Source organism: Vitis vinifera, chromosome 7 (genome assembly GCF_030704535.1).
Source record: "Vitis vinifera cultivar Pinot Noir 40024 chromosome 7, ASM3070453v1".
In the NCBI taxonomy this organism is placed as follows: Eukaryota; Viridiplantae; Streptophyta; class Magnoliopsida; order Vitales; family Vitaceae; genus Vitis; species Vitis vinifera.
In genome coordinates, this window is record NC_081811.1 from 31056740 (window position 1) to 31083660 (window position 26921).

The 26921-nt window shown below is 32.2% G+C and overlaps 3 protein-coding genes across 3 annotated transcripts; 1 reads left to right on the forward strand and 2 right to left on the reverse strand.

The window, feature by feature from the left end:
• The first annotated feature begins 864 nt into the window (after positions 1–864).
• Positions 865–8771, forward strand: LOC100240787 (calcium-dependent protein kinase SK5). Its single transcript, XM_010654741.3, has 7 exons — positions 865–1599; positions 3261–3404; positions 3523–3675; positions 3812–3927; positions 7399–7566; positions 7687–7911; positions 8369–8771. The coding sequence occupies exons 1-7, from the start codon at positions 1047–1049 to the stop codon at positions 8501–8503; spliced, it is 1494 nt and encodes a 497-aa protein (XP_010653043.1). The 5' UTR covers positions 865–1046; the 3' UTR covers positions 8504–8771.
• A 2339-nt stretch (positions 8772–11110) lies between these two features.
• On the reverse strand, positions 11111–14385 carry LOC100245883 (uncharacterized). Its single transcript, XM_002271443.5, has 3 exons — positions 14008–14385; positions 12811–12954; positions 11111–11594 (listed from the first exon to the last, which is right to left on the reverse strand). The coding sequence occupies exons 1-3, from the start codon at positions 14182–14184 to the stop codon at positions 11451–11453; spliced, it is 465 nt and encodes a 154-aa protein (XP_002271479.1). The 5' UTR covers positions 14185–14385; the 3' UTR covers positions 11111–11450.
• A 1191-nt stretch (positions 14386–15576) lies between these two features.
• On the reverse strand, positions 15577–19526 carry LOC100251023 (uncharacterized). Its single transcript, XM_002271333.5, has 3 exons — positions 19153–19526; positions 18396–18539; positions 15577–15873 (listed from the first exon to the last, which is right to left on the reverse strand). The coding sequence occupies exons 1-3, from the start codon at positions 19327–19329 to the stop codon at positions 15730–15732; spliced, it is 465 nt and encodes a 154-aa protein (XP_002271369.1). The 5' UTR covers positions 19330–19526; the 3' UTR covers positions 15577–15729.
• Positions 19527–26921: the final 7395 nt, after the last annotated feature.

The window sequence follows — 26921 nt, forward strand, 5'->3', positions numbered from 1 at the left end:
AAATAACTATTTTTTATTGTAAAGGTAAAAATAAACAAATATAATTAATATTAATATTAAAAAATTCATATTATTTAATATAATTAAGGTAAAAAAAATTATAATTAAAGAATGATAAATGTATAAAGAATATAGTTATAATACAAAGAATATGATCATATTATCGAAACATTTACAAGAAATTATCTAAATGTTTGAATAAAAAAACTGTTTTAACAATATTAAGTGATTTGAATTATTTAAATATAATATTCGAACTTAGAAAAGACTCTATGACAATATGTCATTATTGTGATTGGAGTAAACTATGAACATGATACAAATTTTATTAAATTAATATTTATTTTGGAGTAAATTAGAATATATATATATTTTTCATTTTAATTAGTTTAAAATTTTAGAAAAAGAAAAATTTTAAATTAAATTTGCATTAAATTTTGGGATTTATGATGTGGTGGGTCCCTTTCTGCAACTCAATGCTGTTTTAGCTTATAAATTTATTTGTTTTTATAGCATTATTCAATGCACTATAATTATTTATTGTCCATATCCCACATGCCACCATCATTTCATGGTTATCAAGGAATTGTGGAGGAGCAATTTCGAATTTGAATTTATTGTGAATTAAGGGGAGAAAACCAACAATTTTTTTTTTTTTAAATTATTATAAAATATATTTATTTTTAAAATAATAATAATAATAATTTTTTTATGATTGAAAAGTCTTGTAAATAGCTGTACAAGTTAAAATTGCTTACTCAAATACTTTCTAAAATTTTGTAGTTATATTTTGCAAAATAAAATAAAATTTTAAAATTAACATTTTCTACAGAATTTATCATCTCTGATGGCAATTGACAAACAGACCCTACCTTCTCCACTGTGGAGCGAGAAAAAGTCTAGAGAGAGAAAAAGATGTGTCTAAGTATGTATATAAATACAGAGATTTCTAGAGAGAGAAAATCTAGAGAGAGAGTCTTCCGTTCTCCATCCTTCCCTCGACCGGAGAGAGAAGGGCTTCTGGGATTTGCCCATTTCCCCCAGAAATGAAGAAATCGTCCGCAGGAGCACCATCAAAACCCACAAAACCGGCATGGGTCCTCCCCTACAAGACCCAAGACTTGAGAACCCTGTACACCATAGGTCAGAAGCTGGGTCAAGGGCAGTTTGGGACAACATTTCTGTGCACAGACAAGGCCACGGGCCACAACTATGCCTGCAAATCCATCCCAAAGAGGAAGCTCTTCTGCAAGGAGGACTATGATGATGTGTGGAGGGAGATTCAGATAATGCACCACTTGTCTGAGCACCCAAATGTGGTGAGGATCAGGGGAACCTATGAGGACCCCGTGTTTGTGCATTTGGTCATGGAGTTGTGTGAGGGAGGTGAGCTTTTTGATAGGATTGTGCAGAGGGGGCATTACAGTGAGAGAGAGGCTGCAAAGCTGATCAAGACCATTGTTGGGGTGGTTGAGGGGTGTCATTCACTTGGGGTTATGCATAGGGATCTCAAGCCCGAGAACTTCTTGTTTGATACCACTGCTGAGGATGCTGCTCTCAAGGCCACTGATTTTGGGTTGTCTGTTTTCTATAAGCCAGGTTCATTCTTTTACTTTTTTTTCCTATTTCGATTATAGTGTTTTCTATGATTGTTTTCGGTTTGTTTTGGATGAATTCTGATTTCTGTTTGTGTTTGCTCGATCAGTCTTAGATTAATTGATCCTATGGTTTGTTAGTCCTAATTTTTCTGTATCGATGAATTGATCTTTTGGCCTATTTGTCCTAATTCTGTTATGTCTATTCCCCCTCTTTTCTTTTTATTTTTATTTTATTTTATTTTATTAATTTCATCGAGGGAAATGATGGGCTTGGACCTTGTGATTTATGAGTTGGGTGTTTTCAGATGGATTGATCTTTTGCCTTAGTAGTTCTAATTTTGTCTGTGTTGTTTTCATTAGGTTGCTTGATTTGGGTTTTTTTTTTTCCTACTCTCTTTTGGAAAGAAAAAAAAATTATGTTTTTGTGTTTTCTGTGAATGATTTATGATTTGGGTGGTTGTTTTCACCATGTTCTTGAAAGGAGAAGATTGTATCCAGGTTCTGTGTGAATGATTTCTGATTCGGCTGTTTCTGTTTCTTCATGTGATCAACTTGTTGTTTGTGGGTTTGTGTCAATTACTTTTTATACAACTTCTTTCTGTTTACTGTCATACTCTGCATGATATGTTTGCCGAGTTTGATTACTCATTAAACTTAATCTTCTCAAAGACATTATTTTGGGATGGGGGTAAAGAATTGGAGTGCTAAAGAAAAACAAGGAAAGAAAAAAACAGGGCATTGTTGATTTTGTTCCTCCCTTCCCCCCCTCTCTCTCTCTCTCTTTCTCTTTTGGTGAATAGGGAAACAACAAATATCTGGCACTGTTGTTCTTTTTACTGCTTGATGATAAAGTTTTCCCTTTCATAGGCTAGAGGGCCGGATTGCATTCTTGTTAGGGAATTCTAGTTGAGTGTCTTGTGTTTCAACTTTCAACTATGGAAGCCAGAAGGACTAGATTAATTTAGAACAATCTACTTACATGATTTGTTGTTTGAAATACAAATAATTCATTTAATTTTCTTGGTTCAAAGATGCATTGTTGGAAAGACTGAGTTACATCTAGAAATGGGTGGTTTAATTTTGAACTTGGAGAAACAATTTTGTAAGAGTTACCTATTTTTGCCTATATGGGCACACTCATGTTTAGACCTGAAGAAAAATCATCAATCAATTGCATTTGGTTTCCTTTGCAGAAAATTAAGATTTTGTCGGGGCCTTGGGTTTCTTTTGAGATTTGACTTTTGATTGGATCCCATCTCTCTCCCCTCCTCTCCCCACTCCTTTCTCTCTATCTCTTTCTCTCCCCCTCTCCATTTCCCTCTGTCACTCACTCTCTTTCTTTTGGCAATCTATACATGTTTTTTCTTTTCCTATTTAGAATAAGAAAAAGGGTTCTCCGTGTAGAACTTAAAATCATCCATCACCCTTTTTGTTTGATAGAATTCTCATTTTTTTTTATCAGTGTTTGATAAAATTTGTGGACCTTTTTTAAATCAATTATACAGACATGCGTTCCTTAGTATGTTATCCAAGTATGTTTGTTTCTCAACCCATCTTTGTCGCTACACCCACATTTCACCATCTTATGCTTTATCTTACTCCCACCTGGATTTCTGTTTCTTTTTGACATGAACTGATGAATTCTGTTTCCTTTCTTTCCAGGTGAAACCTTTTCTGATGTAGTTGGGAGTCCCTACTATGTTGCACCAGAGGTGTTGTGCAAGCATTATGGACCTGAAGCAGATGTTTGGAGTGCGGGAGTTATTTTGTATATCTTACTTAGTGGGGTTCCACCTTTTTGGGCAGGTACTTGTATAATGTATATCTCCATGTAAGATGGTTGCTAAAATTTTTTTACTGAAAATTTCCCTCTTTCTACTTCTAATTCCACTCCTACTGTTTTTGCATTTCTTGTTGCCCCCAGAGACTGAAACAGGAATCTTCCGTCAGATACTACAAGGAAAGTTAGATTTTGAATCTGAACCGTGGCCTTGCATTTCAGAAACTGCCAAGGAACTATTGCGGAAAATGCTTGATAGGAATCCAAAGAAAAGGCTAACTGCTCATGAAGTCCTTTGTAAGTTTTTTTTTGTTTTTTTGGGTGATAAGCAAGGTGACATGTTAGAAGATCAAAGTTAACCATGTGTTAGCATGGATAAAGCTGATCGATCTTTGTGAGGTCAATAAAATAAAGTGACTTTTTTTTTTTTCAGCCCACCCATGGGTCGTAGATGATAGAATGGCCCCAGATAAACCTCTTGATTCTGCAGTGTTATCACGCCTGAAGCAGTTCTCTGCAATGAACAAACTTAAAAAGATGGCTTTGCGTGTAAGGTTTCCATAACTATATTTTCATCTATTATAATTACATATGATGGCTTTCTTACATTGTTAAGGACTCTTTCAATGATATTGTATAGGTGCATCCACATTTATTCAGTTGAATATCATGTGAACTAGTTGTACCACCTTTATAAATGAAGGTTCTATTTTCGAAGTGTTTTAAAAAATAATTCTGAAAAATAGTTTTTGGGAATAGTTTTTGAAAACGGTTTTTGATGCTTTGTAGAACAAAAGTTTGTGGAAAACCTGTTTTCTATATTTTTAATTTTAAAAATAGTTTTTATTCATAGTGTTTTATGTTTTATCATGCTCCATATTTGTATAATTATTTTTTTTTAATAGTCTTCGAAAGACAAGTGAAAACAACTAAAAGATGTTCTCTGAAAGTATCATGTTTTTTGTTTTTAAGAACAAAAACCGTTTTTTGTTTTCTGATTACCAAATGTGTTTTATAGGGCTGAAGAGTTTCATAGTGATGCTTGATAGTGATGGTGCTTCTTATGATTTGAGGTGCAATACTAGAATTTTGATGCCAGCTTTCTATTACTTCTAATATGTGATATTGCATATGGTATCCATTAGATACTTATGATTGATTAGTTTCTTAAACCTTGATTTTCTTTCCCAATTCTAGATGTTGAAATGAAGGGGTTTTTTTATTTCAGTTTTGTGGAAAATGTGTGAAGCAACTTGCATGAGATTATACGTGGGCTTTGTGCTTCAATGTCTTACGTGTTATTCTTTTGATGAATGCCTTGTGCTCATGTAGTGAACTTTTAGTACATATTATACATAGTGAACTTCCTTTTTTCTGCTTTATGCTGTGTTTTTTATTGTTCTATTACTTCTGGTGTTCTCTCAGAACATTTGTGCCTTTTTTCCCATTGTACAAAGTCAGTTCCAATTTGTATCCAGTTGTCTATGTTATTGAGTTGTATTAGGGCCTTGCTATATGGGGAAGGTGAGTGAGGATAATGCTTGAAACCATCTTTTGGAAGCACATGCTGATCAAGGAACCTTTTGGTATTTTGAGTGATAAGATTGTGCTAGAGAGGAAGCTATTTGTTAATATTTTATTTTGTAAGATAAGATAGGCTCAGAGGATGTGGAGATAGATGGATGAACTTGCTAGGATGGGAGGTAAAACAAAGTCATGCACTTGTTGCACATTAATCACATCCAGTAAGAATAAGTTTCAATGAAGAATGGTGAGATGAAAGGAAGTCCAGAAGTTATTTTTTAGGGTATAAAAGCTTTAACAAAGAATGGTCGATAATGATAAGTATACCATCTTCGATGGGGTAAAATTGGGGGCTGATGTCAATTCCATTGTCTTTTTGGTGATGGTTGTAGTTCTTCAATGACTGGTTCTTCTTTTCCTTAGTTTCCCATACTTGGGAACATAGAAGTGAATTTCTTAGCGAACAAAGTGCTCTCATATTTTCTAGATTATATTGGGATTTCTGTGCCCTTTGGTCTGTGGTTTTGCTTCATATCTTCTTGTGGCTGGTGATACTATGTTGGTTTCTCTCTTGTTCTCACTAGTCAGACTGCATTCTCTACTAACCTCTTTATGAAAAATAAAAATGGAGAAGAAATAAAGTGAAGATTGGTTCTTTGGTCTCTGTGTCCATATTTTCAATTGAGGCCTGGAGTCGGTCAGACATCCCTTAGGTTAATTGTAACACCTTTTAAGCTGGATGCACACTGTCACAAAGATCACTTGTGTCACCCTTGATGCTGATTAGGTTCCTACTTCCCAAATGGGATGGGATGGGGTGGGGTTTACTTCTTACTTTAGCAAAAGCTTAGTACTTACTGTGGATCCAATGCAAAAGGTATAGTTTGAGGAGAATATGGACTTGTCCATAGTATAATAGAATGGCTTCAATATTGCTTCTAGTTGGTAAGGTTTCCTAGTGTCCCTACACAAGTAGTTGCCTTGCGATCTACATTTATAATTGTTTGATTTAAAGGAATCTGAGCCTATTTGGCAATGATTTTAAAAATAGTTCTAAAAAAAAAAAATGGTTGTTTTTTGATAACAATTCTTTAAAATAGTTCTTAATTGTTTTTAGGAACAGAATCCTATTTGAGAATTTAAATATGGAAAATAGTTTTCTCGGCTTATTCATGAAGATATTGTGCATTTATGTATGATGTATAAGTTTTCAAAGTATTTCTTAATTGTTTTTAGGAATAAAATTCTATTTGAGAATTTAAATATGGAAAATAGTTTTCTTGGCTTATTTGTGAAGGTATTGTGCATTTATTTATGTATGATGTCTAAGTTTTCAAAGTATTCTCCATATCTATAATTGTTTCGCATAATACTCTATAAAACACACCTGCAAATACCTTAAATTTGTTCTAAAAAACAACCTGTTTTTCAAAACAATTTTTTCAGAAACTATTTTGATTCAAAAATTTGTCAAACTGTGTTTTTTAAGTTAAAAAATTGTTTTCTGTTCTAAAGGATAGAAAGCTTTTATCAAGAATAGTTTCCAAAGAGGTCCTTGCATTAATAGTCTGATTCTAAATGCTTGAAATTTATCCCATATGATCAATTTTTTGCTATAATGTCTCTTCAACTTGACCCATTGGAGACACTAAGGTGGTGTTTGATTAAATTGAAAACTTCTTTTGAAATTTAAATGTTGAACTTAGATGGCGTTTGTTTTTTGACTGAATAGAAAAAGTTAAAATATTGTACTTTTTTTATTCAGCTAGAAGTAACCCCCGGGGATCACATGCCTTAGAAGAAAAAAAATATTCAAATTAAGAATCTCAAATGCAGTTGCAAAGCTGTGATATGCTCTGTTGAATATAATGAATTTATAGTGTACAATCTTTCCTTTTTAATATAGGTCACATGTATGGTAGTTAGGACTCCTAGCCTTGTATATATATATTTTCTCAATTGTAAGTAGATACAATGAATGAGAATCAAGGTTTTCTTCTCTCTCTCTCTTAACATGCTCCATTAAAATCTGTAAGAAATTCAATAAGTTATGTGAAGATTCTCTTGTTCTTTAGAAATGTCCTTGGTATTACATGAAGTCGTGAAGCCATGGCTTTGCAACTTTCTTTGCCTATATCCATGTACCATGTTGCTAGGTCAAGAGACCAAAGCTCCAACTGCAGGCTCCAATCGGTTTGCAATCACAAGGAAGAATGAAAACAATGCCTTTCTACTTTGGCAGCCTTGAACAACTTCCAATGGAATAAAAACTCAACTAAATATTTCCGGAAATCATTTATATTTCAAGTCTTCATACCTATCAAAAAAAAAAAAAAATTACATTTCAAGTCTTGATTCCATGGAATTAGATCTGTCACTTCTCCATGTCCAATTATGTCATAATTCTTTGCATCTAATTTTTCTGGTTTGATTGAAAAGTTGCATGATGCCTGTTTATGTAAATTGCTGTTTGATATTATTTTAAGCCATTTGTAGGTCATAGCAGAGGGGCTTTCTGAAGAGGAGATTGGTGGTTTGCGGGAGTTGTTCAAAATGATAGACACGGACAATAGTGGAACAATAACGTTTGATGAATTGAAAGATGGCTTAAAAAGAGTGGGCTCTGAACTAATGGAGTCTGAAATCAGGGATCTCATGAATGCAGTAAGACAAATTTTCTCCAATCACCAATTAGTTCTTTTGTCGTTCTAAATGTCTCTTGCTTTGTATGGTCATTTGAGCTCAACAGTCGATAATAATTTCTTTCTTGGGTGAGTTGGGCAGGCTGACATTGACAACAGTGGAACAATAGATTATGGGGAATTCCTTGCTGCTACTGTGCACTTGAATAAGTTGGAGAGGGAGGAAAATTTGGTGTCAGCATTCTCCTTTTTTGACAAAGATAAAAGTGGTTACATTACCATTGATGAGCTTCAACAAGCTTGTAAAGAGTTTGGCTTAAGTGAGGCCCATCTTGATGACATGATCAAAGAAATTGACCAAGATAATGTGAGTTTGTTTCTTGTGTTTGGTTTAAATGCAACTGCTTATATCTGTAAAATTTCTAATTCATTTTTAAAATGGAAAAATTTTATCTTAAAACTTCAATTCAACTTTCAGTATGCAAAATTGCAAAATCTTGAGGGAAGAGATTGGAAAAGTGTGTTTCCACTCCCCAATGGGGACAAAAAAATTTACGTCATGTAAATATATATATAAGAGCATGTTCTCATGCCATGGGGTGAGTGAGTGAACCATAAGGCTTAAGAATGCAGTTTTTCCACCTTGTTTTGTATCTGCATTTTCTTACTGAATCTCATCAGGAATATTCTTTTTGAATCGATCCTGTGATCTTTATCTGTCGTCAGTCCCCATACTGCACCTGACAGATATGGATGTTCACAAAATATAACAAAATGAAAGAGACGCACACCTACTTTATGCTAATTGAGGCTTTGTGTTGCAGGATGGACAGATAGATTACGGGGAATTTGCTGCAATGATGAGGAAGGGCAATGGAGGAATCGGGCGGAGAACCATGAGAAACAACTTAAACTTGGGAGATGTTCTAGGGATACCAGACATGCGCTTGACAAACTGATCAATGTTAACCGTAAGAAATCTTTTTTAAAATGTTCAAATGTGGAAAGAGACCAATGGGCTGAAACTCAAATATTAACTTGTAGCTGGTTTTGGCATTAATTTGATCGTTTTGTTTTATTCCGTACATAAGAGAGTTGAATGTTGGCATAGTATTACCAACTGATTTGCACCCACTTGTAAATGCATGTATAATATTATGTTGAAGCTGCTGACGAAACGATAAGTTGATAGAATAGATGACTATGTCACCCTGATCTGTTTGATTATGCTCTCTGAATGCCATCTTAGGCTCAACCTTGTAAATCTGCGACTTGAACCCAATTACCTACTTTCATCCTCTAGTTTAGTGGGTATGCTCCATGTTCCGTTGCTGGACCTTCCTATGTTTTTGAGAAATTGATAGGCATCAGTTGACGACACTAGGTGTCAGATGTTTCCTTGCTCAACCTCCTTGTGTTGAGAAATTGATAGGTATCGATTGATGACACTGGGTATCAAATGTTTCCTTTTTGTGTTCTTGAGAAATTAATAGGTATCGGCTCATGAAACTAGGTGTGGGTTGATGACACCAGGTATTAGATGTTTCCTTGAACTTCTTGGGTTTTTGAGAAATTGATAGGCGTCGGTTGATGACTCTAGGTGGTATGGGATGTTCCTTGCTCGTCTTCTTTGTGTTCTTGAAAAATTGACGAATATTGGTTGATGACACTATTATAGGATTCGATGGCGAGGACTCAAAACTCTGAGACTTTCGCTCAACTAGAGCTTTATATCATGTCGGAGTACCAATTTTTTTTTAATAGTTTTAATTTATTAGTACTTAGCACATGATATATATCATTTTTAATTTTCTTTTTGGGCAAGATATTTTGAGTTCATTTGTATGCCAAGTAATTTTTTTCTCCAGGCCTTTTTTCTCTCCCTATATCATAACTGTTTTTGTTGGGTTATGAATCTTCATGTAAAATAATTTTATCATCAAGTTATGTTTGGCTCCCAAAAAATGTGAAGAAAATTGTCGGGGAAAAGTAAAAGGAAAGAGAGAGTAAAGAAAAATAAACAATTGATTTGAAGTTTATAAATTATTTTTAAGGTTTATTATACTTTGCCCTCCTAACCTATATCGCTTTTTGCACATTACCCTATTGAGTTCAAAATGAGGTAATGTACCCTTTATGCTTTATAATTACATGTAATGTACATTTTTTTTGGTAACAATGTTACATTTTTAGATGAAAGGTGCATGTGCTCTCTATGTGATTGAGGGTAAAATGGTCATTTTATTTCAAAACACTCAGCTCCAACCCTTCATGTTTTATAATTATATGCAATGTACATTTTTTGAGTGACAATGTGACATTTTTGGATGAAAGGTGCATGTGCTCTCTAAGTGATCGAGGGTAAAATGGTCATTTCATTTCAAAACACTCAAAACCCCAACCCTTCATGCTTTATAATTATATGCTATGTACATTTTTTGAGCAATAATGTTACATTTTTGGATGAAAGGTGCATGTGCTCTTCATGTGATTGAGGGTAAAATGGTCATTTCATTTCAAAACACCCAAAACCCCAACCCACCTCTTCTTCCTCCTTTGATAGCTTATAATAATACAACATGTATTATTATAACAAAGAGTTATAACAAAGAGTTAGGGTTAGGTTTGAGTTTTGTTTTTATGTTATGTTTCTGTTTTAGGATTAGGGTTGAGTTTCATTTTTATGTTATGTTTCCATTCTAGGGTTAGGGTTTTATTTTGATGTTTCATAAAATTAAGAGAAATTTTGTGGGGGGCGCGAAAATCAAGTTTTTTGAAAAAACTTAAAAGATCAACATACTTTTATAATGTGGAATTTTCAATGGAAAGGGGGAGGAGAGAAAGAGCGAAGAGAGAAGAAGAAGAAGAAGAAGAAGAAGAAGAAGAAGAAGAAGAAGAAGAAGAAGAAGAAGAAGAAGAAAAGGATAGTTTAAAAAAATGTTGCATCATCACCATTTTCTTGCAATTTTCACTTCACAACATGCTTCCGCTGCAATTTGGGGATTAGCAATAGCAGCTAGGAAGGAAGAACGAAGAGGAAGAGGAGGGTTGGGTTGGAGTTTTAGGTGTTTTGAAATGAAATAATCATTTTGCCCTCAATCACGTGAAGAGTACGTACACTTTTCATCTAAATATGTAACATTATTACTTAAACAATGTAAATTGCATATAATTATAAAATATGAAAGATACATTGCTCGATTTTAAAGATTTTGAACTCGAGAGGATAATGTGCAAAACATGATATAAGTTGAAGGGTAAAACACTAAAATGTAATAAACCTTTATTTTTACATGTTGCTACAGGCCATTTATTTATTTATAGATTAAATAACTTTAATTATTATTTATTTTATTTACATTATTTTTACCACGAAGTCAAACATGTGAAAATTATTTTTTTGAACATTTTTTTTTGCTTTCATTGATAGTTTTAAGGAATCAAACATAGCTACAGCCACAGTGCTAGGATTATAAAACAAGCTTTTTGGCCTATTGCTTTTCCACAACATATGGAGGTCCAATTTTTTCCAAAATAAAACAAACAAAATCGGATGGCAAGTTCAATAACTAAATCAATCCTAATAAAATTCAATTTAATTAGAATTGATTAATTTGGTTCGATTTTTAGGTTAATTAAGAACCTACCCAAACCCAACCAAGCTTTACAATAATACATCATCCTAGTTTTAAAATAAACAAACTGTAATATTTCAGCATCCCCCTATGTATTTAGCTTTTGAAATGAACCAGTCTCTAGCACCATAGATTCAACTCTAGTACATATTTAATGCGCATAACTCATCACTTCTGGAAGGCAATTCCCCAGTCTGCAACTGAAGACAGGGATTCTTTATTTCTTTGTTCCCCCTTTTCTGGGTTGGGGGAAGGAAGAGGGAGGAGAATTTTAAATTTTACTACGAACCAGAAGGTACTTAGTATGACGCCCCTGGGCAATGATTTTCCCAGTCTTTTTCTTCCTAATTTCAACGCTGACCACACCAACACTTTTCCCAACACGTAAAACCTTGCACTCGATCTCGATTTCCTCCTGAATCAATCAATACCAACAACAGCAATAACAACAAAGGTTAGATGATGTATATGCACAAATTACTAGGGCAATTGCAAATTTAGAAAAAAAAAAAAAAAAAACCAGCAGCAGCAACATGCTTAGGTGATGAAAGGCTATAATCAACCCTAACCAATGTACAAAGGAAAACAGAGAATTAATGAGAGAAAATTTAAATAATGATAAGATACCGAAAATCATTGTCTATAGCAATGATCATCCTTAAGGGTATGTTAGGATGTTTTGTGGAAATTCGATATAGAATTTCATAAAATGATGCTGAGTTTTAGTTTAGACATGATGATGGGCTTCTCGCACATTCAAAATTGCCCCAAGTATATGAGAATGGACAGCTAGTGACGGTTGTTCTGGACCTTCTGGTAGCCACCGCAGGGGCATATGTGGATAGTATATGGTGAATGAAGAAATATGCTCGGTTAGTTAAAAATATCATAAATGCCTTTGCATACAAGATGAGGTTCAGATTTCAAGCCAACCCAGGTTATGCTGACTTCAACAAGTAAGATCAGATTTGTTGCAATGCAAGCATTGATGCTCTTGAAACCAGTATGTCAAGCACTCTCTTGATTAACCATAAAGAACAGAACAGTGTTTTTCTTGCACTCTGAGACTAGATTCAACTTCAGACATATGCACTCAACTTACATAAAAGAGTAGAACATTGTTTTGAAAATTAAAATGAAAACGAAAAAGAAAGAAACCCAATTCATTACATGAAACAATGAATGCAGAATAAAGAAGAAAATAGTACAAGCAAAACTAACTGAATTCATTATAAGAACAGAGAACAGAAAATAAAGAAGAAAGGAACAGTGTCCACACGAGTATAAGGAGTAGAAGAGTAATAGGGGTAGTACTGACACAAAACAAACCCGATCATTATACGAAACAAAGAGCACACAATAAGTAAAGAAAGAAGACATAATCTATCAAAAAAAAAAAAAAGTAAAGAAAGAAGACATACTCACATGAGCATAAGGAGTGGAAGAGTAATTCACAAACAAAACAAACCTGATTCATTATATAGGACAAAGAACATAAAGCAAGGAAGAAAGGAGAAATGGCCAGATGAGCATAAGGAATAGTAGAGTAGTCGGGCATAAGGGAAAAGAAAAACCAATTCATTATCTGAAACAAATAGCAACAAATCAAGACAGAAAGGAGAGGTACCCACATCAGCATAAGCAGCATCCAAGTAAGAAACATTGATCTCTACAGAAACTCCAGAATTGGGAGCTCCAGTTGAAAAAATAGCAGCAGAGCCCACCAAATCCACCAGCGAGGCCATTGCGCCTCCATGCAAAAAATTTCCATTGTTCTAATCCAATTCAAAGAAACCCATTTGTCAGCTGTGGTAAATAAGTTTAATTAACAAAACTCAATTTCAGTTGTCAGACTAAAGTTTAAATTAACAGAACCCGCCTCATAGGACAGGATAAGGTAATGATGGAATTGACAGAGAAGTTCATAGACCTAGGTCAGATGGAGGCATTGATAAATGGTATACAAATGACAGAGATCATATCTAGAAACCGAAGAAAACCATATGGTTACAACCCTTATTCGCAATCTTTATTGTCTAATAGAACAAACACTCTACCTTAATCAAGTCAGTCAAGTTCTAATCTGTTTATCAAATTGCTTCTCCAATTGCTCGAGACATCTCTTTTCAACCAAGGAACAATCCATTCATTTTTAGTAAAAAACAGTGAAGGATATTGCGTTATAATGAAAAAGGGGATCAAGGGGACCCCTATAATGATATTGTTCAGGTCTGTGGAATGTATTAAAAACATCCCCAAATTCGATTGTGCTCCGGTAGAAGTATGTATTCTTTGCGGAATCTCAGGTGTCAAAGAGTGCATTTCATTGGGGAAAAAAAATAAAAATTACAGAAACGTTCAATGAACAAACTCAGTTGCCAGATATCAACAAAATGGTAAGAGGAGAGACAGAGGAGGATGTGAAATTACCAGTTTTCTGAATTCAATTAGCAAAACCCAATTGTAATTTGCCATAAAAAGGTAGAACAGAGACAAAAGAGAATGTGAAATTCCCAGTTGTCTGAATTCGATTAGCAAAACCTGATTGTGGGTTGTGGCAAAAAAGGTAGAACAGAGACAAAAGAGATGAGAAAATTAACAGTATTCAGAATTCAACCCACCAAACCGAATTCACAGATGTCACAGAGCGGTAGAAGAGAAACAAAAGAAGAGAATGTGATATTACCATTCTCCTGGACTCAATTCACAAAACCCAGTTCTCAGATGTCATAGAAACGTTAAGTCAACAAAGCCCAATCCTCACTTATCATAAATAAAAAAGTTGAAATTTGTAGAGAGCGAGAGGGAAAGAGAAGGCGAAATTTTACCAGCAGGCGAGGTGGGACTTTCATGGAGCAGATGAGACGACCAGGCTCCACTAGATCAACGTGAAGGCCTTGCAAGATGAAGGGGTCAAACAATCTGGTGGGCAAGGAATTGATCGAGGATTCATTCTCAGTTCCTTGTCCATTCTCCAGCAATCTCTTCACTGACTCCAAATCCATTTCTCTTCCTTGGTTTTTGTCCTCTGCGTTTCCTCCACCCAAACAATGCCTTCTCTATTGAAGGCAGCTCAGGTTTGCTGACGTGCGCCAGCCCACCTCAAGGCTAGGCTTCGACTTCCATGTGGGGATTTTTGACCAAAATAATATTTCTCAAAATGGGGCGGTTCAAAGTTTCCCAATTCATGAACAATGCTCCAACGTAACCATCGAAGGAAAAAAAGAGATTTATATTTATATTTGTAATTATTTAATTTTTATATAAAATAAAATAAAATAAATGAAATGAGTGAAAAGTATATATAAAATGAATTTATTAATTTAGAATATATATATATATATATTAGTTTTTATTACTTTTTTACAATTTTCTATTCTCTCATATTTCATCTCAAATTTATCGGAATACCATATTCATTTAGAAGGAAAAGGAAAATTGAGTTTTCATCTTTTCCTTATAACTTTGGTATATTCCAAATTATGATAATAATTATATTTCTATTTTGTGAGGGGTCTTCAATTTTTATTTCTATTTTTTTTATCATAGTTATATTTCTCTATTTTGTTTTTAGCATAATTTATGAAAACATGATTGAAGCTCCCTTAATTCGGACATTGAAAATCATATTTTAATACGTGAAATCCTAAAATAGATGTACAATATAAATATACTAATATTATAATAAATTATGATAATAATTAATTTTAAAAATTTTGAACTTTTTTTATGAAATTGGAAATTATTGGTCATCCATTATCCTATTGTTCTCCTAGCACACTTAATACCATAAATCAACCTTAACAAGCCAAATGAAATGGTATTATGAATTTACAATGCTCATAGACTTTTTATAAAAATTAGTTAGTAATTTTAGTGCATCAAGTCTTTGATAGTAATACATTGTTGTAATATATTGGATGCCAATGGGCTATTAAAAGGCATCTCAAGTCAAGGCCATTATTTCATTTAGTTTGCTAATTTATTGTTTTTTTTTTAATGTAAGGGTTTTTTAAATATTTAATAAAAATAATGTTAAATCACATAAAACAATTATAATTTATTTTATTTTTGATTTGCTTGTGATATTTTAATGAGGGCTTTTTTCCACGAAAAATAGTTATTTTTTTAAAATATAAATACTTGAGATTTTACTGATTTGACCTTGATAATTTCTTATAAATGCTTATACAAATTTATTTAAGTACTTTTAGCTTCCATATAAATAATAATAATAAAAAAGCTTGAAACAATACAACCTCCATAATTAATATTTGATAAATTGATAACCTCGATTAAATAATGTCTTTTGTCGGTCCCAACTCGGGTTAATGTGCTAAATTAATAATTGGATAAATTTATAAAATAAAAAAGAAAAGAAAAGAAAAGAAAAGTCATAAGGCAAGAACATATCAAAGTACATACACAATAGTGAAGAACAATGAGTTCTGAACAATAATATGAAAGGCAGCTACCTGGTCTGCATTTTATTGAAGCTACAAGCATACTCAAGAGACATCTATTTTCCTTTTTTGGGGGAGAAATACATTTTACATTTTACTGGGAACGGCAAGGAACTTAGTATGGCGGCCCTGGGCGACAATTTTCCCAGTCTTCTTCTTCCTAATCTCAACACTCACTACACCAACAGATTTCCCAACGCGTAAAACCTTTGCCTCAATCTCGATCTCCTCCTGAATTGATAACAACAACATAAGGAGGGGCAACAAAAGCATACAATGTGTAGGTCCAAATGTTAGGGAAATTTTCGGGGGAGAGTCTTGAAAGATCAGTTGTTAAAAACATTTCTATGTCGTTTCCAAGAATGAAGTTCTGTTCCCAAACTCAATCATTGAAGTGTCTCTAAGCAAGACACTTACTTTTAAAGAGAATGCTTAGGAACAATTACTCGGATAAGGGCATGCAAGATAGCAATCAACACTAACCAATAAACAAGTGAGCACATTTTCAATGATACAAGGAAAATTGATTTGATAGATACTTTTTGTATTCTAGATAGCATTTGATGCATCTAAGAAATGGTATTCATCAGATTCTCAACTGATTGCATAAGACCAGATATAGGATTTCATGAAATGATGCCGACTTACAGTCTAGATCATCATCAGTCATTTGCCATTACTTGTAATGGTTGTGTTTTAAATGATGGGTATAAAACCCAAATGATGCACTTCAGTTTCCATGCAAATTCAAAAATGTCCCAAGGAAATAAATAAAGATAAGCCCAAGTAGCGATTTGGTATTGCACTGATTTTACATGTAGGGTGCACTTGGCATGCGGGCATAGGAATGAAATATGAATGGAAATGGAGGTGAATCATAGTACTGCATGCAAAAGAGGAATCAAAATCCTTACACAAGTGAGTTTTGGTTTGCATGAGAATTAATTTTTTTTTCCTATTTCTATTCCTAATTGTAATCCAAATACATTAAAAAAAAAATGACGTTAATTTTTCATTCCTAATCCTTAATCCAGTGTTCCAAACATGCCCTAAAAATAATATTTTATAGAAAGATGAGAATGATTAATGAGCTAAAAAAATTGATAAGCATAATGAAAGCAAAAATGATTATGAGAGAATCCCTATAATCTGGCCATTGCAAGTTTCTAATAATTTATGATTGGCCATCTAAGTTGATAAGTGAAACCATGCTAGAAATGATGGTAAAGATATTGAGCATTAACTGTGAGACAAGAAAGGTCTAACAAAGCCACGCTATCTTCTCCAAGGAAAAGAAAGAAAAGAAAATAAAGTCCAGTTGATTCTAGGTCTCAATGCCTATGGTTTCTAAAATACGTGTTTATGAAAGAAATCTACTTATCTAACCAACCCCAGCTTCATCCAGCCTTTTGTTGCATGGACATGGATTAGGATGTTATGTGCTGGTGTATGTCTTGGTTCTTGATGGACACAGAAACACAACTAATGAGTTGAAAGATTTGATTTTTTTTTTAATACCACAAAGTGAGATGCAATACCCATGTGTCAAAGTAGGTGTAAAACAGATTGGATTAAAGCAAAAATCATAGATAAGTTCTGTTTTTCTAGTGAATTAGAAATGTATTGCACTCTCGTTCAAGGACATACTTATTCAGTCCATCTTTCACAGCAGGCATGTACCAACACAAATTTAAACCCAGTATACTGTTGTGTCCAACATGGGTATGTCAAACATTTGGGAGAGGCTGGGTAAGAGATATCCAGCTTATGGATTTCCTCCAGCAGAGCCATATGGGAAATCTTTTGACTTATTTATTTGCCTTTTTCACCAGTTAAGGGTCTCTAGATTCAGGTCAGGGTAACATATAGATATCAAACAATAAAAAATAATAGTTAAAGATAAACTCTTTGTCCATGGAGTTACACTGCTTAAATAAGGGTACAAACATTAGAGTCCTTCATGCATATGGTAAAATGGTTACAGAAAAACTGGGGGTTTTAGGATTTTGTGGAGTATTAATTAGTTTATGTCAATTGATGGCCCTGCGATAATAAAAAGTTTAGGGACACCATGGCAGTTAATTTGACCTTGAAAAACTTAAAACAGTAAAAGAATCCCTGAAAATGAAAGACAAGGCAGCTCATAGGCTAGTTTAACTTTGCAAAAAGTCAAAATAATTAGACTTCACATGGTAGCTTGAGTAAATGCTATTTTTTTTTTATAGGCAGCTAGTAAATATTATACATATTTAAGGCTCCTAACAAAATGGGGGCACAACCCTAATATATAGAAAGTATACAAATAGCACCGAAGCTACAAAAAGACATGAAAGGCACAGCACAAGGTACAAACAAACTTCACGCCTTACCTAAACTACCTTTGAAATCTAGAAAAGATAAATTACATCTCCTAGAGCAGTGATTAAATGATATTTCAGATGCAAATCAGAGCACTTCAATCCTTCAAAAATCCTATGGTTTTTCCCTTTCCAGACGTAACAGAACAAACCCAATTCATTACATGAAACAAGGAACGCGAAGGAAAGACTGGTATTCCCATGAACATAAGAAGCATAAGAGTTGCTGAACACAAACAAACCTAATTCATTATGTGAACTAAGAAAACAAAGTAAAGAAAAGTTGGGAACATATAACCACAAGGACTAGAATAGAAAACAAGACACAAAAGAGAAACCCAATTGATTATTTGAAACAAAAATCATAAAATTAATGAAGAAACGAGAGATACTCACATCAACAAAAGCAGCATCCAGGAAAGAAACACTGATCTCAACAGAAACTCCAGTTAAGGGAGAACCAACTGTAGCAATGGCAGCAGCCCCCACCAAATCCACCAGTGAGGCCGTTGCCCCTCCATGCAAGGTTTTAGCAGTGTTCTGAATTCAATCAGCGAAACCCAATTCTCAGTTGTCATCAAAATGGTAGAAGAGAGACAAAAGAGAATGTGAAATTACTAATGTTCTGAATTCAATTGACAAAACCCAATTGCCAGTTTTCATTAAAAAAATATGAGGAATTACCAGTTTTCTGAATTCAATCAACAAAACCTAATTGTCAGTCGTCAAACAAAGTTTCAATTAACAAAACCCATTCCTCAGTTTTCAGAAAAAAGTTCAATTATCAAAACCCAATTCTCAATTTTCAAAAGAAAGTAGAAGAAGGACGATAGAGAATGTGAAATTACCAGTCTTCTAAATTCAATCAACAAAACCCAATTGTTAGTTGTCACACAAAGCATCAATTAACAAAATCTAGTTCTCAATTCTCACAAGAAAACTCAATTATCAAAACCCAGTTGTCAGTTGTCATAAAAATCGTCAATTAACAAAACCCACTTCTCAATTGTCATAAAAAAAAAAAAAAAACTGAATTAACAAAACCCAACTGTCAATTGTCATATAAAAGAGCTTAATTAATAAAACCCAATTGTAAATCACTAAATTATATGCAGAAGGCAGAGCAGAGACAAATTTGAGAGTGAAACAATACCAGTAAGCGAGGAGGCACTTTCATAGAGCAGATAAGACGACCACGCTCCACAAGATCAATGTGAAGGCCGTGCAAGATGAAGGGATCAAACACTTGTGAAGGCATTGAATTAATTAATGACGCACTTTCAGTTCCTTCTTTTTTCTCCAAATTCCTCTTCACTGACCCCAAATCCATTTCTCTGCTTTCTTCTTTTCGCCCTCAAAAGACTTCCTTCCTTCAAGTCCTAAGACTTAAACATTTTCCAGCGCCTCCTTCGAGTTTATATCTCTATGGGGTGTTTGGGATACTGGCTGAAGAAGCACTTCTTTATTTTCTTTACTTTTAATATATATATATATATATATATATATTTTGATAAGTTACTACTTATGCAATCGAAGACCTTAGCCTAATAAGAAGAATACTTCTACAAATTCAAAAGGATGTTATTTATATTCAAACACATCATCAAAGGCATCAAGAAGTCTTATTTATAATTCTCACATTTTTTTTTACTTAATCTCATGTGCAACATTTAAGTTATGTTGTATTTTCTCATTATTGGCAGTAATACAAAAAAATAAAAATAAAATAGAATATTAAATTAATAAATTCATGTAATCAAAAGCCATGTTGAGAATCTTTCATAGTGGTGAAACTATGTAAACCATATTTTATATGATTAAAGCAAAAGCTCGTAATTTTTAATATTTTAATTTTATATACTCAAAACTTGAACAAAATTTTTTTTATAGTCAAAAGCTTATAATCATTGATATTTTAATTTTATTTAGTCAGAAATTATATTTTTTAAAGTCCTATATAGCCAAAAGTTATATTATCATGTGTTAATACTTTCATAGTCAAAAGTAGCAAAACATAGAAAAAAAGAAATTATTCTAAATTTTGTTATAGTTAGAAGTAGTATAAAATTGGTACTATTTATTAATAAATATTTTTTAATTATTGATTATATTTTTAGAAATATTAAACTTTTATATTTTATTTATTTATCATATTTATGTCATAATATATTTTATTTTATATATTTATAGTAATTAGAATAAAATGGATAGAATGAATATTATGATAAAATATTGAAAATTGAATTGTGCAATATTTTATTTTAAGTTTATTTATATATGATTAGGGTTGAATTATTTAATATGTAATTATTAGATAATATCAAATCTTAATAAACTTGAGTTTATTATCCTTAGTATTTGCATGTTGAAATTTATTTAGATGCAATGAAATATGGGATAACCATTAAGGAAGGAAATGTTGTATCCTTTTACTATCCCACTTTGAAACCATACAAAGATGAAGTTATGAAAAGATATGTTAGAAAAAAAAATTACTATTTTTTATGCGTATTCTTGTAGTAGCAATATCATGAACGTTGATTTATTAATTATTTATGATTGATATCAAGTCTTCTAACCATATAATATCAAAGTTCTTTTACGCTTTAGAGCTTAGAAGAGTGGTAAAATTAATGCTCAATAAGGAAGATCAAGAGATATCAAAGGAAAATAAGTGAAATGAAATTGAAAAAAAATATATAAAAATAATTAATTAATTTTAAATCTATATTTTATTTTTTCTTACTTTTTCTTTTTCTTGCATTTTCCTAGAATTTTTCGGAAACAAAAGTAGCTTAAATATATAATATTAATTATTGGTACTATGATTGTAATGAACCAAGTACCAAGTGTATGAGGCCTGGGGCCATATAACAGCAGTTGGGTTGGGCCTAGGGCTTGATTGCCAGCATTCTCATGTAATAATTTTTTTTATTACTTGATTTTCCATAGAAAAGCCAAATAACATCTACAAATATGTATAAATTAGAGTTAAAAATTAAATGAAAAATGTTTATCCAGGGATAAAATAACTCCTGATTTCTTCATCTTTTTTAGTTTTTTTTTTGACAAAAAATGCCCTCTTTTTTCTTTTATAAAAATAACTTTTCTTTAAAATCAATACGTAAGTAATTGAAATGTTAAATGATATTTATGTCATAATTTGATTTTTTTTTTTTTATGTTAAAACATGGGAGGGGTTAGATTTATAAATTTGAGGATCATTTCATCGTTTCAACCTATTAATACTTTGATTAAATTAGGTATTTATAATGCAATGAAGATGATGGTCCACACCAAATGAAAATGAAATGCACTGCATCGTTATTATCACTCTTTAATTAGCAGAACAAAAAACAAAATTAATTGAAAAGCTAAACTTGGATTTGATATTTCTATGATTATTAATTGATAGTTACATATATTACAATAGGGAAGAAAAGAAAGAGGAGGGAGCAGGGAGGGATGGAAGAAGAAAGAGTTTCCAAAGCAGTTTCTTGGTTTTGGAGGTGAGCATGAAGCCAATTTTTCTTCCGAAAACACTCCCAGATTGCTGAAATTAAAGATGTCCATGAATGCTTAATCTAGCGGTTCAGGTAACATCGATCTGGTTTTCTCCTCCTGATGAGCCTTGCCGAGTTATGGAGCAAGAACATCTTCTTCAAAACCTTCAGCACCGTCACCGCGCTGTGCCTCTTGTGAGAAAGCACTCCGCCGCCTGTCCGCCGGGACATCTCCAAGGCCTGCACACAGCAAACCTCCATCACCGCTGGCGCCTCCCCATCACCACTTTTCCAGGATCCACCCATTCCTTCCTTCTTGGAGCAAACCCTTTGTAGCTCCTCGTTGAAGTCCTCCCATAACGTGTCCATCTTTTCCTCCACACCCTTCATTTCCTCTCTCTCCCTGGGAGAACAACACCCTCCTGATCTTCTCCCACGATCATCATCATCTCCCTCACAGGAATACCCCGAAAAACTTTGAGAAGAAACGCACCAAAACGAGGGGGGATTAACGGAGAACTGATGAGCAACTGGGGTTTGGACAACAGGGAAGCTGAAATCATCGGCTAGCATGGCTCCAACTTTGAATATTTGGAATTAGGGGTGTAATGATAGTTTATAGTAGGAGCAAAAGAGAAGATGTGGATAGTTTTTTTGTGTTGGAAATTGAGTTTTGAGTAGTGAGGTGTTAAAAAGACTCCTTCAAAACTCTTGCAGTGTGCAATGGGGCAAGCATGTTGACTAAATTCAATTATAAGCGTCAGCCTTAATGAGATAAGGGTTTGTCTCACCCACCGCCGGATTGATCGGAAGAGAAATGGAGCAGTGTTTACTTGGGTGTTAGATTTTTTTGAAATTGCTGGGCCCACCCCACTCACCCATCAATGTATCATACCGCTATTTACCATAAAGGTAATCCTCTTTTCATCGACTACGGTCAGTCAGGGTTCGGGTAAGGAATCCAACCATAAAAGAATCACATATTTTTTAAAATATAAATTTTAAATAATTATATTTTTACCTTTGATTATTCGGGTATTATCTTTTAATGATATAGATATAACTTTTAATCCTTTTAAGTATTATTTTCGGGCATGGAGTACATGAAACTTGGATTATTTGCAATGATTCCGTAGATATAATTTTTATATCTTAGCATTTAATTTCTTTAAAATAATTTATCATATACTTCTGTTTGTTGATTTAAAAAGTTTCAAACGATACCCATTTCATAATTTTAAAATTTTCTTTTTAACAAATATGAAGGTTTCATCTACGAGAATGGTGAAATCATTGAAAGCTATTAATATAATTATAAGGATAAAGAAAAAAGTTACTATCAAGATTTTTAGTTTTATTAGAAAAAAAATTAGAATTAAAACCATCAACCATATTTATTATTCATAAAAATTGAGAATATAATTAAAAATAGTTAGGTTTTATGTTTTCACAAATTGCATCTCACTGTTGTGATGAGCTTTTTTGGGAGTTGCCTTGTGCCATTTTTTTCCCCTTTTTTCCTTGTCTTTTGATGTTGTTTGTGTTCTTGGAAACAAAATCTAACTTTTTGGGTGCAAGACACCAGTTTGCAGAGGTAGCCAAGAGGTCAAGGAAGAAAATTTCACATGTGGGAGGGTATATTTGGCGTTAAAAACCACATCATTCCAAAGTGAATGAAAGATAAAATATTTTTGGGAGTTTGAAATAGAGAAAGTTGGGTTCTCATTTTACTGATGTTTATGTATCCCGAGCATATATATTTCCCTTCATCTAAATGTTGTGTGAACGAAAATTTTAAATAATATTAGTTTAAGAATATAAAGATAAAACAATCACATACACGGTATTAACATGATTAGATCAATTATATCTTCATTTACGGATGAAGGAAAATATTTTCATTATATCATAGAAAAATCGGATAAAACTATTAGGTTCTTAAAATATTTCATATTTCCTTACTCCTTATATGTACACCCTAAATCACGAGTCCTCTTTCTTTATCAGTATTTCTTGTTATTTCTTACATCTTTATCGATTTTGTATAATTTCTATATATCCATCTTCCTTTCATGATTTTTTTTTTCTATAACTTAAAATATTTATAAAGATATTTCTAATAACTTTACTTATTTTATAAAATTTTTTTATAATATTTTAACAATATATCAAAAAAAATATTATATACAATATTTTTTATAAAAATGAATCTTTATTAATTAAAAAATTGAAACACTTGCCAATAGTAAATTCCTTATATTATACATGGGTAGGGGCTTTTTCCTTTCTTTTTCTTTGTTGGTGCTAATATGGCACTTGGGTGGTCGGCATTCTTTTAGGTAGAAGTCCACATATAAGAAAAGGCAAAAAGGAAAAAGGGAAATTGATTGGTTCCATTCATTTGTACTTAGGGGACATCACTCTTTAATTATGCATACTTTGTGTTCTTTGGGGTGTACTACTATTTATTAATTAATCAAACTAAATGGGTATGATTGGTCATTATATTTGATCAAGGGAATCATACAATTAAACTAAGGCATGATAAACTATTGGCTTTTGATAAGTCAGGCTCCAAACCTTAATCTCCAAGGAATCACTTTGGTTTTATTAAAAAATTTATATATATATATATATATATATATATATATATATATATTGTCCTAACTTTTATATTTTGTTCATTTTTAAACGAAAAGTTCTTTTTGATAAAATTTATCGAAACTCTCATTGAACTCAGATATTAAAAGCTTTTAACTTTTTAGAAATTTAACATTTCAGGATAACTTTTGTTTTACCTTTTAACTTGAAATTAAAGTTGAATTAGAAATCATCATTTTTTAGATAATTGTATTTATTTGTAAAATTTTATATTTATATAAGTCAAAATAAGGTTTTTATAATTATAAACTCTTTTTATAAAATTAAACCAAAAAATAAAAAAAAACTCTTAAAACTTAGAAAATAACTTTTCTCTTTTTACAACCATTATAATTTTTTTTTAAAGATTGGTAGAATAAAATCGACATTTGTTTTTTTAACTTTTTATTAAAGATAATTTTCTTTCAAATTTTAAGTTATTTTTTTCTATTTTTTTTATAACTTCTTATAAATCTTTGATTAAATAATTTTTTTTAAAAATATTTGATTTTTTTTAAAAATAAAAAAAATAATATATTAATTTTTTTTTATTTTTAATGTTTAATAAAAATAACAATATTATAAAAACAAACTATTTAACACCTAACACTATTAAATACCTTATAATTTTAACTTTTGGGAAAAAACCAAACACCGCGTTATTATGACACAAGAAACTTAAAGAAATGGTGCCAAAGAAAGTCATGTTTAATAAAGTGAGAAATGAGCGAATATAGTGGACTTGGGTAGGTTCCACTAACGACATAGTCAATATAGAATGGGCCATTTGTGTTTAAAAAGTTGTAGTGCAGGACAGCTTTAATTTAATTTTTGGTGGTGCCCTTGTCTTCTTTGCCACGTACCCTCAATTCAAAACTAAGTTAATTGAAGGGGTTACCCATTGAATATTCAACCTATTCATTCTTCATTTATTATTGATAAAAAGCCCCCATGGAACCCAAGCCCTAAGCCCTAAGCCCTAAGCCTTAAGTCCTTTTTGCTTATATTTTATGCAAAACCCCAACCCACATGAGAACCTTTGATTTATAGCCAAAACCCATGATTCACTTTGACAATTTTAGAGGTTTGTTAGTCTCTCTACCTTCATCAATAAGTATTCTTCTAACTTTGTTTTCCAATGAGCAAAATTTTAAGTTATCTAATAGAATGAATGGGATGGTGTTTTGACTTTTTCATTTAATGGAAAATAAGAAGTAACGGTACAATTTCATGTCCGTGAATTGTACTTTAAAATATTTTTATTAAAGATGTGATGTTTTTAAATATTTTAATTCAACAAAAATTTATTTTTTGTGCCACATTTGAGAAAGTACACGCTTTCTACTTTTTTTTAATGTAGATAAATTATTAAAAAACTTAAAAATGATATTTAGGAGTTGTATTTATATATAGAGTGTTAATATTGAATTATATTAAAAAAAAAAAGACATACAATAAATTATTCGATTCACTATCACTTGATTCACTAGTTCGATTGCAGACTCTATGATTCTAAGTCGGTTAATAATTTAAAATAAATAAATTTGTAATTAGAAAATAGTTCCAACTAGCCTACCATATTTTACATACTTCTCTTTTAAAAGAATATATATAATAATAATTTCAGTAGACACTTTGAGCTACATGAACCGCCCTGAAATTTCAAATTGAGATATCCAAGAAGAAATAATAGAATGGAAGTAGATTAGATTCCTTGGCAAGTGGGTTGGGTCGAGTTGAACTTTAATGTTGTGGGGAAAGTCTACATAGTAGATTTAAAGCATCTCTTCAGCTTAGAATAATGGTGGTGGTTGGTGGTCTATTCTTACTATTTAACCAAATTCCCCATCCAAACAGCTCACAACCAACCAACCCAGTCATTTAAGTCCCATCTTGCCATAACCTTTTATTTTTCTTTTTATTTCATGGAAAAGTTGGAGCTAAAAAAAAAAAACAAAAATCAAATATATCACTAAAAGACAACAGCTTTTCATTTTTATTTTAGGAAAAGTTGAGGCTAAAAACCACAAGTATCTTAAAAGGGTACGGACCAAATAGATTAATCAACCCAACTTATCTTTCAAACTGATTTGAAAAAGGTAAGTTCATTTGGCACTTGAACCAAGATTAAGTGGATCAAAGTCTAACTTAAATTTGATTTAATATTTTTATAATATTTAAAATTTATTATTATTAATATTATTTTCTTCTTGTTGTTGTTATTTTATTATCTTGAAATACTATCTTACCTATTATTTAATTTTGGTATTAACATATAGAAAAATGTTTTTTTTTTAAAAAAAAGAATCAAACAAATTCATTTCAATCCGACTTTAATTCATGCAACTTGACCAATAAACGTCTAACTCAAACTTAGCTTGAACTTGAAAAAAATAAGGTTGAGTCAAGTTGAGCTTACAATTTTAATACATACAACCGGACCAATATGTGTCTAACTTGATCTCAACATATACTTGAAAAAATAAGATTAAGTAGAGCTCATATTAAGTACCTCAAATCACCATAAACCCAATCCAACCCATTTGAGTTGCAAATTGGTAATCTTTTTACAAGAAATTGTAGGGAACTTTGAATTACTTAATTCCCTAACTTTGGATCTGGTTAGGTGTATGAAACTTCCCTAGGATTACTAGATCCTAAATATCCATTCAAAACAATCTTAGGATATAGAAAAATGAGATTAGTGTGCTTACCAAATATTTGGATGTTCCCAAATTGTTTTCTTACGGTGAAGAACAATCCTAAAGTCACTAGAGAT